This window comes from Oncorhynchus kisutch, unplaced genomic scaffold (genome assembly GCF_002021735.2).
Source record: "Oncorhynchus kisutch isolate 150728-3 unplaced genomic scaffold, Okis_V2 Okis03b-Okis08b_hom, whole genome shotgun sequence".
In the NCBI taxonomy this organism is placed as follows: domain Eukaryota; kingdom Metazoa; phylum Chordata; class Actinopteri; order Salmoniformes; family Salmonidae; genus Oncorhynchus; species Oncorhynchus kisutch.
The window spans coordinates 3,946,781-3,966,975 of NW_022261980.1; the positions used below are offsets into that span (position 1 = coordinate 3,946,781).

The 20,195-nt window shown below is 46.0% G+C and overlaps 1 protein-coding gene across 1 annotated transcript in view; it reads left to right on the forward strand.

The window, feature by feature from the left end:
• The window catches only part of il16 (interleukin 16), a 62,867-nt gene that overhangs the window by 13,080 nt on the left and 29,592 nt on the right, over positions 1-20,195 (forward strand). The window contains 4 exon segments of the mRNA XM_031812398.1: positions 2,725-2,990; positions 3,185-3,455; positions 12,622-12,764; positions 14,788-14,956. Of these exon segments, the coding sequence (XP_031668258.1) occupies positions 2,725-2,990; positions 3,185-3,455; positions 12,622-12,764; positions 14,788-14,956 (849 nt within the window).

Genomic DNA, 20,195 nt, shown 5'->3' on the forward strand with positions numbered 1-20,195 from the left:
AACTTGTCTCAGTACTACCATCAACTGATTTCAGCCAGGGTGTGGCTGAGGACTGACAGCATTTACAACTTGTCTCAGTACTATCATCAACTGATTTCAGCCAGGGTGTGGCTGAGGACTGACAGCATTTACAACTTGTCTCAGTACTATCATCAACTGATTTCAGCCAGGGTATGGCTGAGGACTGACAGCATTTACAACTTGTCTCAGTACTATCATCAACTGATTTCAGCCAGGGTATGGCAGAGGACTGACAGCATTTACAACTTGTCTCAGTACTATCATCAACTGATTTCAGCCAGGGTGTGGCTGAGGACTGACAGCATTTACAACTTGTCTCAGTACTATCATCAACTGATTTCAGCCAGGGTGTGGCTGAGGACTGACAGCATTTACAACTTGTCTCAGTACTATCATCAACTGATTTCAGCCAGGGTGTGGCTGAGGACTGACAGCATTTACAACTTGTCTCAGTACTATCATCAACTGATTTCAGCCAGGGTGTGGCTGAGGACTGACAGCATTGTCTGTATGGAATGTTGGCATATTGGTAGTTATGTTGAACAATTATTGGAATCATTCCACTTAAACTGACTGGCTAGCTAATAAACATACTGTGCAGAAAATCTTCAAATATTTGTTTTACACAATGTCATATCTCAGTACACAATGTATGTAGCCTGCTGTATGTAGCCTGCTGTATGTTGCCTGCTGTATGTAGCCTGCTGTATGTAGACCGCTGTATGTAGACCGCTGTATGTTGCCTGCTGTATGTAGCCTGCTGTATGTAGCCTGCTGTATGTAGCCTGCTGTATGTTGCCTGCTGTATGTAGCCTGCTGTATGTAGCCTGCTGTATGTAGCCCGCTGTATGTTGCCTGCTGTATGTAGACCGCTATATGTAGACCGCTGTATGTAGACCGCTGTATGTAGACCGCTGTATGTAGCCTGCTGTATGTAGCCTGCTGTATGTAGCCTGCTGTATGTTGCCTGCTGTATGTAGACCGCTATATTTAGACCGCTGTATGTAGACCGCTGTATGTAGACCGCTGTATGTAGACCGCTGTATGTAGCTTGCTGTATGTAGCCTGCTGTATGTAGCCTGCTGTATGTAGACCGCTGTATGTAGACTGCTGTATGTAGACTGCTGTATGTAGACTGCTGTATGTAGACCGCTGTATGTAGACCACTGTATGTAGACAGCTGTATACTTAGATAAGTGTTTCTGACTTGAGTGAAACAAAGATCCATTTAAAGCAACATCTATAATGCATATTCAGGGTCATCATATAGCTCTGTTATAATGAGAGAGAAGCAGTTAGTCAGGAGACCTTCACTTCTACTATTAGTGTGACAGACACACCAACTTCCAACTCTTACTACTACTACTGAACTATAATTCTAAAACTAATAATACTCTCTACTATTATACTACTGGACTATACTTCTAATACTAATAATACTCTCTACTATTATACTACTGGACTATAATTCTAAAACGAATAGTACTCTCTACTATTATACTACTGGACTATAATTCTAAAACTAATAATACTCTCTACTATTATACTACTGGACTATACTTCTAAAACGAATAATACTCTCCACTATTATACTACTGGACTATACTTCTAAAACTAATAATACTCTCTACTATTATACTACTGGACTATACTTCTAAAACGAATAATACTCTCCACTATTATACTACTGGACTATAATTCTAAAACTAATAATACTCTCCACTAGTATTACTACCGGACTATAATTCTATAAAAACATAAAACAGCCCTATTTGGTAAAAGACCAAGTCCATACTATGGCAAGAACAGCTCTAATAAACAAAGAGAGACGACGGGTCATCCTTACGACGGTTCATTAGAAAATAGAAAAAATTAAGAAAAACCCTTGATGTGTAGCTGTGTCCAAACTTTTGACTGATACTGTACATGTAACTACACTCTGAGAAAGAGGTGCTATCTAGAACCTTAAAGGGTTCTTCGACTGTCCCCAGAGGACAACCCTTTGAAGAACTATTTTTGGTTCCAGAGGGTTCTACATGAAACCCAAAAGGGTTCTACCTGGAACAAAAAAGGGTACTCCTATGGGGACAGCCGAAGAACCCTTTTGGAACTCTTTTTTTCTAAGAGTGTAGGAATAAGGTGACTAGACAACAGGGTAGATAATAAACAGTAGCAGCTGCATCAGTTGAAATGTGTATTGGTTTGTTTACTTTATTATGTAGGGGTTTTCCCATTCTAAGGTATGCACTCCAAATGGCACCCTATTCCCTATTTAGTACACTGCTTGTTACCAGGGCTCATAAGGCCAATTGGGAGGCACTTTGTGAGCCCAGATCAATCCCAGTGCAGATCTCCGTTAGTGTAGTTACTGTAAGTTCATGGTATCCGTGACCTCAAATCCCATGGGAAGGAGCGTTGGTGTGTGTGTCTGTGCCCATGTGTGCACGTGTGTATATTAATGCGTGTCTGTGTTTGCATGTGCATGTGTGTGCAGTGTGTGCAGTGTGAATGTTAGGAGTCATATTCAGGGAAGAAAAGATCTCTTATCTCTAACACCACTATTGCTTCAGCAGATTCTCAGAACACTTATGACACACACAAGCACACAGACGCACGGACACACACACACACAGACGCACGCAGACACATACATACACACGTACACATACACACACACAGACAGGCTTCCTAATAGAATTTTAGAATTTCCCTGCAGAGTGTCCCTCTCCATTAGCCTGTGTGCCGGCTGGGAGGAGTGTGTGTGAGAGTGTGTTAGCACCACACACACACACACACACAGCACACACACACACTCTAACGGCCATGCCCCAGAGATACTCCTACCAGAAGAGGAAAGCCAGCACGGCAGCAGCTCGGAGGATGGAGAGGCGAGGCAGGGACTCTGGGAAGACCAACAACACCAACACTAGCCACAGCCACCGCTCCAAGAAGCTAGCCATGCTCTCCAGGTATGGAATCTGTTTGTAGCACACAGCTCGTCAGGCTGGTTGATTTGGTTAAAGCCAACGTATAGCAGAATTACAGGACAGCCTCGCTGGGTGCCTAATGCCTTTTTGGTTGGAATACTAGGTACAGTAGCAACGGTTTACCTTTTCCTTTCCCCTTTACTTCTTCTTCTTCTTCTTCTTCTTCTTCCCTCCAGGTCCCTGATCCTCTGTCACTCCAGAGCCAGTGATGACTGCCCCAGCCCCGAAGAGAGACCGCCAGGGGAGGCCTGGAAGGGAGACAGGGGCTTGGGGAGAGATGGGAAGGGGAACAGGGAGGTGGAGAGGTCCCAGAAGAAGATCCAGGAAGGACCCCAGGAGAGTGGAGGAACTATGCAGGCATCTACACAGCCACCCGTAGGGGCCACCAACACACTCAGGGCTACAGGAGAACACAAGAGGAATATGAGGAGGTCCTTCAGTATCAAGGTATGAATGGGGGTTATTTGCTTATCACATTATGGCGTTTTGTTTGGACATTTCAGTTATATATTACATCATAATGTGGCGCTAAGCCAACAGGGTTGCTGTTTGCAAAGTGGCATTAACAATGTATGTCTCCTGGTCCTGAATTATGACTGTTATGCACTAAGTGCTGTCCTTGCTGTTTTTATCAATGCATTTGTAGAAATAATGTGAAAAGATTTTTTATGCACATAATAATTGTTAATGCACATCAAACACAGTATTACTTAACTAGAAGAACTATGATAAGAAGTCTTAATGAATCTGGAAAAACAACAAATGTATGTCAGTCCCCCAGGCAGTGTATTGGTCAGACATCCTTTCTCAGCTGACAGCTAGGCATCAAGATGGATTAGCATACCGTGTTCATACCGTACATGTTGAGTGTTCAGGCTGTCACTGCTACTCCAAGAGGAAACAAGCTAAACACTCCGGCCTTCAAAAGCATATGACTTCCTTCTTGTTATGTGTGGTGGGTAGAGAGTGTTAGTTGCTCAAAAGGGGTCTGATACTCACTTGAAACACGGACATTCTCAAAAATCATGCATTGAAGGCAATGGGAGATTTGTGAGGGGGAAATGAATGATGCATGTCGATCTCAAGTTAGCTTCCGTCTCAATATGAAAAGCATTTAGGAGAAAAAATATACAACACAGTATTGTATCTGAAGATTGAGTCCAGAGTATGAAGAACTCTGGTCCTGCCCATAATGTAGTCTGGAATGTGTTCCTCTAGTCATCTCTGTCTGGACTGTGTTTCTTGTGCAAATGCATAACAGCAATCACATGGCCTGTGTGTCAGAGGGCTGAGTGCTGCTGTTGGGCCTGTTTACCTCACACACAAAGACAGTGTTTGTTGTGAACCAGGGGAGGGAGAGAGGCATTAGGCCATAGTGGAAGTAGAGACATGTTAACTTGCTAACACAAGGCTATGAGGACATTGCACTGATGTCATAGAGCCTCAGGACAATGTGGCCATGTTCAAATAATGAATAAATGCACCCTTCGTTCCTTCATCCCTCCCCTATTTGAGGTTATGACGGGTCTGTTAGTCTTCCTCCTAGCTATGTGTTATAAGATAAAAGCCTCACGTCTGTCAGTAGCTGTGAACTCACCTGGCTGATTCTATTCAGGCCAACCTTCAGCCAGATTGATGTCAGGAAGTAGTGTTCTGTAGCAGACGGATTCTGTTCAGGCCAACCTTCAGTCAGATTGATGTCAGGAAGTAGTGTTCTGTAGCAGACTGATTCTGTTCAGGCCAACCTTCAGCCAGATTGATGTCAGGAAGTAGTGTTCCATAGCAGACGGATTCTATTCAGGCCAACCTTCAGTCAGATTGATGTCAGGAAGTAGTGTTCTGTAGCAGACTGATTCTGTTCAGGCCAACCTTCAGCCAGATTGATGTCAGGAAGTAGTGTTCTGTAGCAGACTGATTCTATTCAGGCCAACCTTCAGCCAGATTGATGTCAGGAAGTAGTGTTCTGTAGCAGACTGATTCTATTCAGGCCAACCTTCAGCCAGATTGATGTCAGGAAGTAGTGTTCCATAGCAGACTGATTCTGTTCAGGCCAACCTTCAGCCAGATTGATGTCAGGAAGTAGTGTTCTGTAGCAGACTGATTCTGTTCAGGCCAACCTTCAGCCAGATTGATGTCAGGAAGTAGTGTTCTGTAGCAGACTGATTCTATTCAGGCCAACCTTCAGCCAGATTGATGTCAGGAAGTAGTGTTCTGTAGCAGACTGATTCTATTCAGGCCAACCTTCAGCCAGATTGATGTCAGGAAGTAGTGTTCCATAGCAGACTGATTCTGTTCAGGCCAACCTTCAGCCAGATTGATGTCAGGAAGTAGTGTTCTGTAGCAGACTGAATCTATTCAGGCCAACCTTCAGCCAGATTGATGTCAGGAAGTAGTGTTCCGTAGCAGACTGATTCTGTTCAGGCCAACCTTCAGCCAGATTGATGTCAGGAAGTAGAGTTCCATAGCAGACGGATTATATTCAGGCCAACCTTCAGCCAGATTGATGTCAGGAAGTTGTGTTCTGTAGCAGACTGATTCTGTTCAGGCCAACCTTCAGCCAGATTGATGTCAGGAAGTAGAGTTCCATAGCAGACGGATTCTATTCAGGCCAACCTTCAGCCAGATTGATGTCAGGAAGTAATGTTCTGTAGCAGACTGATTCTGTTCAGGCCAACCTTTAGCCAGATTGATGTCAGGAAGTAATGTTCTGTAGCAGACTGATTCTGTTCAGGCCAACCTTCAGCCAGATTGATGTCAGGAAGTAATGTTCTGTAGCAGACTGATTCTGTTCAGGCCAACCTTCAGCCAGATTGATGTCAGGAAGTAATGTTCTGTAGCAGACTGATTCTGTTCAGGCCAACATTCAGCCAGATTGATGTCAGGAAGTAGAGTTCCATAGCAGACTGATTCTATTCAGGCCATCCTTCAGCCAGATTGATGTCTGGAAGTAGTGTTCTGTAGCAGACTGATTCTGTTCAGGCCAACCTTCAGTCAGATTGATGTCTGGAAGTAGTGTTCTGTAGCCGACTGATTCTGTTCAGGCCAACCTTCAGTCAGATTGATGTCTGGAAGTAGTGTTCTGTAGCAGACTGATTCTGTTCAGGCCAACCTTCAGTCAGATTGATGTCTGGAAGTAGTGTTCTGTAGCAGACTGATTCTGTTCAGGCCAACCTTCAGTCAGATTGATGTCTGGAAGTAGTGTTCTGTAGCAGACTGATTCTGTTCAGGCCAACCTTCAGTCAGATTGATGTCTGGAAGTAGTGTTCTGTAGCAGACTGATTCTGTTCAGGCCAACCTTCAGTCAGATTGATGTCTGGAAGTAGTGTTCTGTAGCAGACTGATTCTGTTCAGGCCAACCTTCAGTCAGATTGATGTCTGGAAGTAATGTTCTGTAGCAGACTGATTCTGTTCAGGCCAACCTTCAGTCAGATTGATGTCTGGAAGTAGTGTTCTGTAGCAGACTGATTCTGTTCAGGCCAACCTTCAGTCAGATTGATGTCTGGAAGTAGTGTTCTGTAGCAGACTGATTCTGTTCAGGCCAACCTTCAGTCAGATTGATGTCTGGAAGTAGTGTTCTGTAGCAGACTGATTCTGTTCAGGCCAACCTTCAGTCAGATTGATGTCTGGAAGTAGTGTTCTGTAGCAGAACATAAATCAGAGTTCATTAATGAATGAACTCTACTTACCTCATCATTAGGATAACATGAGGACTATGTCACAAGACAATGTGATCCTATGTACATTCAGAGAGAACCCCAAGGTTACTCTAAAGTTCATGAATGAACTCTACTTACTTCATCATTAGGATAACATGAGGACTATGTCACAAGACAATGTGATCCTATGTACATTCAGAGAGAACCCCAAGGTTACTCTAAAGTTCATGAATGAATTCTACTCATCAACGTTAGGTGGATTCCATGTCAACTCATTCATAATTCATTTGTTGATACTGAAGTGGAAGGCTGTCATATAAAAACTGTCATACAAAAATCCTACTGTTGATTATGACAAGACACACCTGGTGGGTGAGACAGAGGAGAGAGCTTGTTAGTGTCCAACTGGTCACAAATTAATTGAGAAGTTCACATAGAAAAAAACTATTGATTCCTTTTCAAATCAACCCCTGAACTGGCCTAGGAGAAATGGAATTGAGTCCAATCCTGCTACTCTGAGCTGACAGAAGGCTATGTCACAGGACAGTCGATAACAGACATTCAGATATATGGAAAAAGATCACAATTGAAACAAACATTGAGCAGACATTCACTGTGTTTATACATTGTTTTGTATTTCTATCCTGTCCCACATTAGAATGTGTGTTTAATACCTCTGGGTTGTTCTTTATATTCAGATAGAGATATATAATGGAAGAAGGAGAAACATTGAAGGGGATATAAAGAGGGGGTTCCCTGTGCTGCAGGTTACAGTTTTACCCACCAGCCCAGACTCACTGCACCCCACAGTCAGACTACAGCATTTTACCTCAAACAATGTGAAGCCATGGTGGGTGTGGGGCAATCCCTTAACTATGGTTCCAAACATGGCTCCTGCATTTCATAACGACAATGTCTTGTTAGATTTAAGTTAATCATATGGTTCTCTTTAAAAAGGAGCCTGAACACACTAGTGGTTGTCTCATAAAGTTAACTTACACACACTGTGGTACAGTTCATAGACCTATAAACGCTCTACTACTCTGCTATTTGTTCTGAAGCTGTCAACCCGTTAACTCAAGGTCTTGATTTGGTCATAAAGCTGGCTTTTATAACCCTGCATAGAGGTGCCCTTGTGTTGGCTCTGCTGGACTAGACTGTGTTGGTGTAAGAAAAGGCCAGGGGTGCCATATGTATCTAACATCTCAGAGTAGGAGAGCTGATTTAGGATCAGCTTTGCCTTTTAGATCACGATGAATAAGATAATAAAGATAGGGGTGACCTGATCTTAGATCAGCACTCCTACACTGAGCTGCTCTATACATATGCAGTATATGTATAGTGTCCCTAAAGTTGTACGGTGGCACCTAATGGTCAAATTAGCTTTGTTCCAGGCAATGTGTTGCCTTAACCCCTCTGAAGATCCATCCCCAACTTCCCTGGTTTTACTCTCTGAACAAACATATTTTATGCTATCGGGATATGTTGAAACCATCCATATGAACCATTCAAATCAGCATAATGTGGCTTCATCAACTGAGTGCTAGCCTTTTCACATACTTGTATCACTCCTTGACTTAAAACACCCTTGTCTAATGAATGGCGCCGGAGAAGTAGGCTGACGTTTTACGTGTTCCTATCCAATTGTGTTTTTTTGTTTGTTTCTTTGTGTTGTTTGTAACTTATTTTGTACCTTAATTTGTACATAATGTTGCTGCTATCGTCTCTTATGACCAAAAATAACTTCTGGACATCAGAACGGCGATTACTCACAATGATCTGTCAGAATCCTATTTTTCCTTTAACGAGTCTGACAAGCCCAACGCGAATGATATACAGCTTTCCCTGGAACAGGCCCAAATCCCCGTCATTTGCGCCAGAGGGCGGGCTGCCTTCTGAGAATTTGTAAGCGTTCGAAAAAACTACCACTGCCTTCCATTCTGCTAGCAAACGTGCAATCTTTGGAAAATAAAATTGATGACCTACGTGGAAGATTAAACTACCAACGGGACATTCAAAACTGTAATATCTTATGCTTCACGGAGTCGTGGCTGAACGACAACATTATCAACATACAGCTGGCTGGTTATACGCTGTATCGGCAGGATAGAACAATGGCGTCTGGTAAGACAAGGGGCGGCGGACTATGTATTCTTGTAAATAACAGCTCATGCAGGATATCCAAGGAAGTCTCGAGGTTTTGCTCGTCTGAGGCAGAGTATCTCATGATAAGCTGTAGACCACACCATCTTCCTAGAGAGTTTCTATCTGTGTTTTTCGTAGCTGTCTACATACCACCACAGACTGAGGCTGACACTAAGACCGCACTCAATTAGTTGTATTCCGTCATAAGCAAACAGGAAAACGCTCACCCAGAGGCGGTGCTCATAGTGGCCGGCAACTTTATTGCAGGGAAACTTAAATCGGTCTTGCCAAATTTCTATCAGCATGTTAAATGTGCAACCAGAGGGAAAAAACTCTGGACCACCTTTACTCCACACACAGAGACACATAGACAACTCTCCCTTGCCCTCCATTTGGCAAATCTGACCATAATTCTATCCTCCTAATTCCTGCTTACAAGCAAAAATGAAAGCAGGAAGCACCAGTGACTCGATCAATAAAAAGTGGTCAGATGAAGCAGATGCTAAGCTACATGACTGTTTTGCTAGCACAGACTGGAATATGTTCTGGGATTGCTCCGATGGCATTGAACAGTACACCACATCAGTCATTGGCTTCATCAATAAGTGCATCGATGACGTCATCCTCACAGTGACCGTACGTACATACCCCAACCAGAAGCCGTGGATGATAGGCAACATCAGCAGTGAGCCAAAGGCTAGAGCTGCCGCTTTCAAGGAACGAGACCCGGAAGCTTATAAGAAATCCTGCTATGTCCTCAGACGAACCGTTAAACAGGCAAAGCGTCAATTCTGGACTAATATCAAATCGTACTACACCGGCTCTGACGCTCATCGGATGTGGCAGGACTTGCAAACCATACAGACTACAAAGGGAAGCACAGCCGAGAGCTGCCCAGTGACACGAGCCTATCAGAAGAGCTATACTACTTATATGCTCTCTTCGAGGCAAATAACACTGAAACATGCATGAGAGTACCAGCTGTTCCGGAAGACTGTGTGCTCATGCTCTCCACAGCCGATGTGAGTAAGACCTTTAAACAGGTCAACATTCACAAGGCCGCAGGGCCAGACGGATTACCAGGACATGTACTGCGAGCATGCGCTGACCACCTGGCAAGTGTCTTCACTGACATTTTCAACCTCTCCCTGTCCGAGTCTGTAATACCAGCATGTTTTAAGCAGACCACCATAGTCCCTGTGCCCAAGAACACTAAGGTAGCCTGCCTAAATGACTACCAACCCATAGCACTCACGTCTGTAGCCATGAAATGCTTTGAAAGGTTGGTCATGGCTCACATCAACACCATTATCCCAGAAGCCCTAGACCCACTCCAATTTGCATACCACCCCAACAGATCCACAGATGATGCAATGTCTATTGCACGCCACACTGCCCTTTCCCACCTGGACAAAAGGAGCACCTATGTGAGAATGCTATTAATTGACTACAGCTACAGCTTCAACACCATAGTGCCCTCAAAGATCATCAATAAGCTAAGGACCCTGGTACTAAACACCTTCCTCTGCAACTGGATCCTGGACTTCCTGACGGGCCTCCCCCAGGTGGTAAGGGTAGGTAACAACACATCCGCCACAGTGATCCTCAACACGGGCCCCTCAGGGGTGTGTGCTCAGTCCCCTCCTCTACTTCCTGTTCACTCATGACTGCATGATCAGGCACAACTTCAACACCCTCATGAAGTTTGCCGATGACACAACAGTGGTAGGCCTGATCACCGACAACGACGAGACAGCCTATAAGGAGGAGGTCAGAGACCTGGCTGTGTGGTGCCAGGACAACAACCTCTCCCTCAATGTGATCAAGACAAAAGAGATGATATTGGACTACAGGAAAAAGAGGGCCGAGCACGCCCCCATTCTCATCGATGGAGCTGTAGTGGAGCAGGTTGAGAGCTTCAAGTTCCTTGGTGTCCACATCACCAACAAACTAACATGGTCCAAGCACACCAAGACAGTCGTGAAAAGGTCACGACAAAACCTATTCCCCCTCAGGAGACTGAAAAGACTTGGCATGGGTCCTCAGATCCTCAAAAAGTTCTACAGCTGCACCATCGAGAGTTGCATCACTGCCTGGTAGGGCCATTGTTCGGCCTACGACCGCACGGCACTACAGAGGGTAGTGCATCCAGGACCTCTATACCAGGCGGTGTCAGAGGAAGGCCCTAAAAATTGTCAGCCACCCTAGTTATAGACAGTTCTTTCTGCTACTGCACTGCAAGCAGTACCGGAATGCCAAGTCTAGGTCCAAGAGGTTTCTAAACAGCTTCTACCCCCAAGCCATAAGACTCCTGAACATCTAATCAAATGGCTACCCAGACTATTTGCATTGCCCCCACCCCCCCTTTTACACACCTGCTACTCTCTGTTGTTATCATCTATGCATAGTCACTTTAATAACTCTACCTACATGTACCTCAATTATCTCGACTAACCGGTGCCCTCACACATTGACTCTGTACCGGTACCCCCTGTATATAGTCTCGACATTGACTCTGGTCCGGTACCCCCCTGTATATAGTCTCGACATTGACTCTGGTCCGGTACCCCCCTGTATATAGTCTCCACATTGACTCTGTACCGGTACCCCCCTGTATATAGTCTCCACATTGACTCTGTACCGGTACCCCCCTGTATATAGTCTCCACATTGACTCTGTACCGGTACCCCCCTGTATATAGTCTCGACATTGACTCTGTACCGGAACCCCCTGTATATAGTCTCCACATTGACTCTGTACCGGTACCCCCCTGTATATAGTCTCCACATTGACTCTGTACCGGTACCCCCCTGTATATAGTCTCCACATTGACTCTGTACCGGTACCCCCCTGTATATAGTCTCCACATTGACTCTGTACCGGTACCCCCCTGTATATAGTCTCCACATTGACTCTGTACCGGTACCCCCCTGTATATAGTCTCCACATTGACTCTGTACCGGTACCCCCCTGTATATAGTCTCCACATTGACTCTGTACCGGTACCCCCCTGTATATAGTATCCACATTGACTCTGTACCGGTACCCCCCTGTATATTGTCTCGCTATTGTTATTTTACTGCCGCTCTTTAATTGCTTATTACTTTTCTTTCTTATTCTTATTTGTACTGTATTGTTGGTTAGTGGCTCGTAAGTAAGCATTTCAATGTAAGGTCTACACCTGTTGTATTCGGCGCATGTGACGAATAACATCTGATTTGATTTGAAGAAAACAAAGTTGAGCATGTTGGAACCTCATCTCTCCTGGGACTGTATTGGAGCAGGAGAGTACTGTCCCTGCATAGATACCCCCCTTGTCCTAATGCTCTGTCCTATTGGCACAGGAGAATTCTACCCCTGCATAGATATCCCCTTGTGCTAACTATCTGTCCTATTGGTGCAGGAGAGTACTGCCCCTGCATAGATACCCCCCTTGTGCTAACTATCTGTCCTATTGGTGCAGGAGAGTACTGCCCCTGCATAGATACCCCCCTTGTGCTAACTATCTGCCCTATTGGTGCAGGAGAGTACTGCCCCTGACTATGTGCTAACTATCTGTCCTATTGGTGCAGGAGAGTACTGCCCCTGCATAGATACCCCCCTTGTGCTAACTATCTGTCCTATTGGTGCAGGAGAGTACTGCCCCTGCATAGATACCCCCCTTGTGCTAACTATCTGCCCTATTGGTGCAGGAGAGTACTGCCCCTGCATAGATACCCCCCTTGTGCTAACTATCTGTCCTATTGGTACAGGAGAGTACTGCCCCTGCATAGATACCCCCCTTGTGCTAACTATCTGCCCTATTGGTGCAGGAGAGCAGTATCTGGAGGATGTGTGTAACGACGGGGGCGGGTGAGGAGGATCTGGGCCGACAGACTGGCGATAGCAGCCCCCAGGCGGAGGACAAAGAACCCAGTGTGGAGCGAGGGAGGAAGGGAGGAGGGGATGGACACAGGTAACAAGCCATACAGATATAAGCAGACTGCTATAATGCTTTATTACTTGTTGTAAGCATGTCTGTGCCTTTATAATGTTTTCTTAAAGGGACACGTCGGGATTATATCAATGAGGTTCTTTATATACACTATATATACAAAAGTATGTGGACACCCTTCAAATGAGTGGATTTGGCTATTTCTGCCACACCCATTGCTGACAGGTGAGTCAAATCGAGCACACAGCCATGCAATCTCCATAGACATTGGCAGTAGAATGGCCTTACTGAAGAGCTCAGAGACTTTCAATGTGGCACCGTCATAGGATGCCATCTTTCCAACAAGTCAGTTCTTCAAATTTCTGCCCTGCTAGAGCTGCCCGGTCAACTGTAAGTGCTGTTATTGTGAAGTGGAAATGTTTAGGAGCAACAACGGCTCAGAGGTAGGCCACACAAACTCACATAATGGGACCGCCATGTGCTCAAACACGTAAAAATAATCTGTACTCGGTTGCAACACTCACTACCGAGTTCCAAACTGCCTCGGGAAGCAACGTTAGCACAATAACTGTTCGTCAGGAGCTTCATGGAATGGGTTTCCATAGCCGAGCAGCCACACACAAGCCTAAGATCACCGTGCGCAATGCCAAGCGTCGGCTGGAATGGTGTAAAGCTTGCTGACATTTGACTCTGGAGCAGTGGAAACACATTATCTGGAGTGATGAATCACGCTTCACCATTTGGTAGTCCAACTAATATGGATTTGGTGGATGCCAAAAGAATGCTTCCTGCCCCAATGCATAGTGCCAACTGTAAAGTTTGGTGGAGGAGGAATAATGGTCTGGGGCTGTTTTTCATGGTTCGGACTTGGCTCCTTAGTTCCAGTGAAGGGAAATCTTAATGCTTCAGCATACAATGGCATTCTAGGCCAGTGGTTCCCAACTGTTTTGCTTACTGTACCACCAACTGGATTTTGCTCTGCCCGGAGGGCCCCTGAAATACCCCCTCATGTGCATTTTACCAGTAGACCTATGGTCTCATGAGTCTTCTCATGTAACCCCTGAGGATAGGCCAAACCTAGTACCCCTGGTTGGGAACCACTGTTCTAGACGATTCTATGCTTCCAAGGTTGTGGCAACAATTTAGGGAAGGACCTTTCCTGTTTCAGCATGACAATGCCCCCTTGCACAAAGCTTGGTCCATTCAGAAATTGTTTGTCCGTGTGGAAGAACTTGACTGGTCTGAACAGAGCCCTTACCTCAACCCCATCGAACACCTTAGGGATGAATTGGAACGCCGACTGCGAGCCTGGCCTTATCGCCCAACATCAGTGTCCGGTTTCACTGATACTGTTGTGGCTGAATGGAAGCAAGTCCCAACAATGCAATGTTCCAACATCTAATAGAAAACCTTCCCAGAAGTGGGGAGGCTTTTATAGCAGCAAAGGGGGGACCAACTCCATATTAATGCCCATGAATTTGTAATGAGATGTTCAGTGAGCTGGTGTCCACATATTTCTGATCATACTTCCCCAGAGTCAGATAAACTCATGGATAATATTTGTATGTCTCTGTGTCCAGCATGAAGGATCTTAGAGGTACTTTTGCGAGCCAATGCTAACTAGCATTAGTGCAGTTACTGGAAGTCTATGGGGATCTACTAGCTTCATACTGGACACAGAGACATAAAATGGTATCCATGAGTTCATCTGATTCTGGGGAGGTGGATAAGGGGCCTCATGGCCAAAATCCAGAAGTATCCCTTTCAGGTTTATTATTATTATGTTATGGCTTTCTATGTAATACATTTTGAACTGATTCAACACTGTTAGCATACTGCATTATACCTGTCAGTTCATGGTTTTTCTAAGATGGCCGTACCAAGTCTTGTGTACATCAGTTTGGGGTATGCATGCAGCAGATTGCCAAAGTGTACTGGCTAATGCACCCACACTGCCAAACAACAGTGGTTATTTTGTTATGTTTAGTTCTCAGAGAAAAGCTTCTGTCTAACTGTGTCTTTCTTCCTGCCTCTCCTGGAGCAGTTACCTTCAGAGTACAGACAAGCTTGCACCTTTTAACGGACAGTGTCTGAACGGCCATGCCAGGACAGAGGGGGAGAGGCAGGCCAAGAACGGCCATGCTGCAAGGACAGAGGGGGAGGGAGGGAGGCATGCCGCCTCCAGGAACAGCCACATAACAGCCTACAGTGAGGTAGTACCACTCACATCCCACTTGTTCTGTTGCTGAAATGAAGAAAAAATTAAAATGTTGGCACTTCATACCAGACCTGGGTTCAAATAGTATTTGTTTTACTTAAAATACTTTGAGCCTGCTTGGAGTGCCATGCAGTGGGAGAGGTTTGAACTTGGGGACTATTCAATTTGTTTCCATAGACAACTGCTATGCTGGCCATTCTAAATTAATACATCCCATAATATGTTCCTGTGAGTCCCAAATGGCACCCTATTCCCTGTATAGTTCACGATTTTTGACCAAAGTATTGACAATATAGAGAATAGGGTACCATTTTGGACCCTCACTATAATACAGATTTGACACTCCACCTGTGTTACAGTAGTTTATTCTCCGTCATCCCTCTAGCCACTAAGTCTGTGTGGGTCTGGCATTTCTTCACATGCTGTAACCACATTCCCATCCTACACCCACCAGACACTGGTCCCAGACAACACTTGGCCCAGATGGAATCTGTGGGGCAGAATATCTGCATTGCTTCAGAAATGGAATGAGTTGAAATGAAACCAAACAGTGCAGTAAAGCCTTCCTAGCCACAGTCACTGCACCGACACTATGCAGTCTACTTGTACGGGATAAAGAGCTGCATAGTGACATTGACAGAGACAGTTCCAAATGATCAATCAATCAAATTGATGAGGGCCCATCCTCATTTGGCTGAACCGTGTAGAAAAGAGTCTCAAAACAGAAATTGAATAGGAAGAGATTACTTACTTTGCAGTTGGCCATTTGGTGAAAAGGGAGAGAGAGATTACATTTCCCAGTAGGGTCATATCTCATGAATGGATATAGAGTGTGAGTTCTGGCTTAAGAGTTCATTCTACTTCCCCACTGCTGTTGAAGCAGCTTTCACACTACGTGGAAGGAAGGCCCTCTCACATCTTCCTCCCTCATCCAATGTGTAATCATTTTACAGAGGTCGGACTGAGGACATGTTGAAGCTCTCTCATGATAGGTCACACTATATCTGACCAAGCCAAGTCCCCATCTGTTTGAGATGATACAGAAGTCTATACTGCAGAGACTCAGAGAGAGAGAGACAAAGGATGTGACAGAGAGAGAGAGAGAGAGAGAGAGACAGAGAGGGAGAGAGAAAGAACGAGACAATAATTTGTGCCAGGTGTGATATCCCTCCTAAATAGTTCGGGATAATGTTCCTATCGACCCAGTAAGGCCAGCAGGATAATGTTCCTATCCACCCAGTAAGGCCAGCAGAATAATGTTCCTATCCACCCAGTAAGGCCAGCAGGATAATGTTCCTATCGACCCAGTAAGGCCAGCAGGCTAATGTTCCTATCGACCCAGTAAGGCCAGCAGGCTAATGTTCCTATCGACCCAGTAAGGCCAGCAGGATAATGTTCCTATCGACCCAGTAAGGCCAGCAGGATAATGTTCCTATCCACCCAGTAAGGCCAGCAGGATAATGTTCCTATCGACCCAGTAAGGCCAGCAGGATAATGTTCCTATCGACCCAGTAAGGCCAGCAGGATAATGTTCCTATCCACCCAGTAAGGCCAGCAGGATAATGTTCCTATCGACCCAGTAAGGCCAGCAGGATAATGTTCCTATCGACCCAGTAAGGCCAGCAGGATAATGTTCCTATCCACCCAGTAAGGCCAGCAGGATAATGTTCCTATCCACCCAGTAAGGCCAGCAGGATAATGTTCCTATCGACCCAGTAAGGCCAGCAGGCTAATGTTCCTATCCACCCAGTAAGGCCAGCAGGATAATGTTCCTATCGACCCAGTAAGGCCAGCAGGATAATGTTCCTATCGACCCAGTAAGGCCAGCAGGATAATGTTCCTATCCACCCAGTAAGGCCAGCAGGATAATGTTCCTATCGACCCAGTAAGGCCAGCAGGATAATGTTCCTATCCACCCAGTAAGGCCAGCAGGATAATGTTCCTATCCACCCAGTAAGGCCAGCAGGATAATGTTCCTATCGACCCAGTAAGGCCAGCAGGCTAATGTTCCTATCCACCCAGTAAGGCCAGCAGGCTAATGTTCCTATCGACCCAGTAAGGCCAGCAGGCTAATGTTCCTATCGACCCAGTAAGGCCAGCAGGATAATGTTCCTATCCACCCAGTAAGGCCAGCAGGATAATGTTCCTATCGACCCAGTAAGGCCAGCAGGATAATGTTCCTATCCACCCAGTAAGGCCAGCAGGATAATGTTCCTATCGACCCAGTAAGGCCAGCAGGATAATGTTCCTATCCACCCAGTAAGGCCAGCAGGATAATGTTCCTATCGACCCAGTAAGGCCAGCAGGATAATGTTCCTATCCACCCAGTAAGGCCAGCAGGATAATGTTCCTATCGACCCAGTAAGGCCAGCAGGATAATGTTCCTATCGACCCAGTAAGGCCAGCAGGATAATGTTCCTATCCACCCAGTAAGGCCAGCAGGATAATGTTCCTATCGACCCAGTAAGGCCAGCAGGATAATGTTCCTATCGACCCAGTAAGGCCAGCAGGATAATGTTCCTATCCACCCAGTAAGGCCAGCAGGATAATGTTCCTATCGACCCAGTAAGGCCAGCAGGATAATGTTCCTATCCACCCAGTAAGGCCAGCAGGATAATGTTCCTATCCACCCAGTAAGGCCAGCAGGCTAATGTTCCTATCCACCCAGTAAGGCCAGCAGGATAATGTTCCTATCCACCCAGTAAGGCCAGCAGGCTAATGTTCCTATCCACCCAGTAAGGCCAGCAGGATAATGTTCCTATCCACCCAGTAAGGCCAGCAGGATAATGTTCCTATCGACCCAGTAAGGCCAGCAGGATAATGTTCCTATCCACCCAGTAAGGCCAGCAGGATAATGTTCCTATCGACCCAGTAAGGCCAGCAGGATAATGTTCCTATCCACCCAGTAAGGCCAGCAGGATAATGTTCCTATCCACCCAGTAAGGCCAGCAGGCTAATGTTCCTATCGACCCAGTAAGGCCAGCAGGATAATGTTCCTATCGACCCAGTAAGGCCAGCAGGATAATGTTCCTATCCACCCAGTAAGGCCAGCAGGATAATGTTCCTATCGACCCAGTAAGGCCAGCAGGATAATGTTCCTATCGACCCAGTAAGGCCAGCAGGATAATGTTCCTATCCACCCAGTAAGGCCAGCAGGATAATGTTCCTATCGACCCAGTAAGGCCAGCAGGATAATGTTCCTATCCACCCAGTAAGGCCAGCAGGATAATGTTCCTATCCACCCAGTAAGGCCAGCAGGATAATGTTCCTATCCACCCAGTAAGGCCAGCAGGATAATGTTCCTATCGACCCAGTAAGGCCAGCAGGATAATGTTCCTATCCACCCAGTAAGGCCAGCAGGATAATGTTCCTATCGACCCAGTAAGGCCAGCAGGATAATGTTCCTATCGACCCAGTAAGGCCAGCAGGATAATGTTCCTATCCACCCAGTAAGGCCAGCAGGATAATGTTCCTATCGACCCAGTAAGGCCAGCAGGATAATGTTCCTATCCACCCAGTAAGGCCAGCAGGATAATGTTCCTATCCACCCAGTAAGGCCAGCAGGATAATGTTCCTATCCACCCAGTAAGGCCAGCAGGATAATGTTCCTATCGACCCAGTAAGGCCAGCAGGATAATGTTCCTATCCACCCAGTAAGGCCAGCAGGATAATGTTCCTATCCACCCAGTAAGGCCAGCAGGATAATGTTCCTATCCACCCAGTAAGGCCAGCAAGATAATGTTCCTATCCACCCAGTAAGGCCAGCAGGATAATGTTCCTATCGACCCAGTAAGGCCAGCAGGATAATGTTCCTATCCACCCAGTAAGGCCAGCAGGATAATGTTCCTATCGACCCAGTAAGGCCAGCAGGATAATGTTCCTATCGACCCAGTAAGGCCAGCAGGATAATGTTCCTATCCACCCAGTAAGGCCAGCAGGATAATGTTCCTATCCACCCAGTAAGGCCAGCAGGCTAATGTTCCTATCGACCCAGTAAGGCCAGCAGGATAATGTTCCTATCCACCCAGTAAGGCCAGCAGGATAATGTTCCTATCGACCCAGTAAGGCCAGCAGGATAATGTTCCTATCGACCCAGTAAGGTCAGCAGGATAATGTTCCTATCCACCCAGTAAGGTCAGCAGGCTAATGTTCCTATCCACCCAGTAAGACCAGCAGGCTAATGTTCCTATCGACCCAGTAAGGTCAGCAGGATAATGTTCCTATCCACCCAGTAAGGCCAGCAGGATAATGTTCCTATCCACCCAGTAAGGCCAGCAGGATAATGTTCCTATCCACCCAGTAAGGCCAGCAGGATAATGTTCCTATCCACCCAGTAAGGCCAGCAGGATAATGTTCCTATCCACCCAGTAAGGCCAGCAGGATAATGTTCCTATCCACCCAGTAAGGCCAGCAGGATAATGTTCCTATCCACCCAGTAAGGCCAGCAGGATAATGTTCCTATCCACCCAGTAAGGCCAGCAGGATAATGTTCCTATCCACCCAGTAAGGCCAGCAGGATAATGTTCCTATCCACCCAGTAAGGCCAGCAGGATAATGTTCCTATCGACCCAGTAAGGCCAGCAGGATAATGTTCCTATCGACCCAGTAAGGCCAGCAGGATAATGTTCCTATCGACCCAGTAAGGCCAGCAGGATAATGTTCCTATCGACCCAGTAAGGCCAGCAGGATAATGTTCCTATCGACCCAGTAAGGCCAGCAGGATAATGTTCCTATCCACCCAGTAAGGCCAGCAGGATAATGTTCCTATCCACCCAGTAAGGCCAGCAGGATAATGTTCCTATCCACCCAGTAAGGCCAGCAGGATAATGTTCCTATCCACCCAGTAAGGCCAGCAGGATAATGTTCCTATCCACCCAGTAAGGCCAGCAGGATAATGTTCCTATCCACCCAGTAAGGCCAGCAGGATAATGTTCCTATCCACCCAGTAAGGCCAGCAGGATAATGTTCCTATCCACCCAGTAAGGCCAGCAGGATAATGTTCCTATCCACCCAGTAAGGCCAGCAGGATAATGTTCCTATCCACCCAGTAAGGCCAGCAGGATAATGTTCCTATCCACCCAGTAAGGCCAGCAGGATAATGTTCCTATCGACCCAGTAAGGCCAGTAGGATAATGTTCCTATCCACCCAGTAAGGCCAGCAGGATAATGTTCCTATCGACCCAGTAAGGCCAGCAGGATAATGTTCCTATCGACCCAGTAAGGCCAGCAGGATA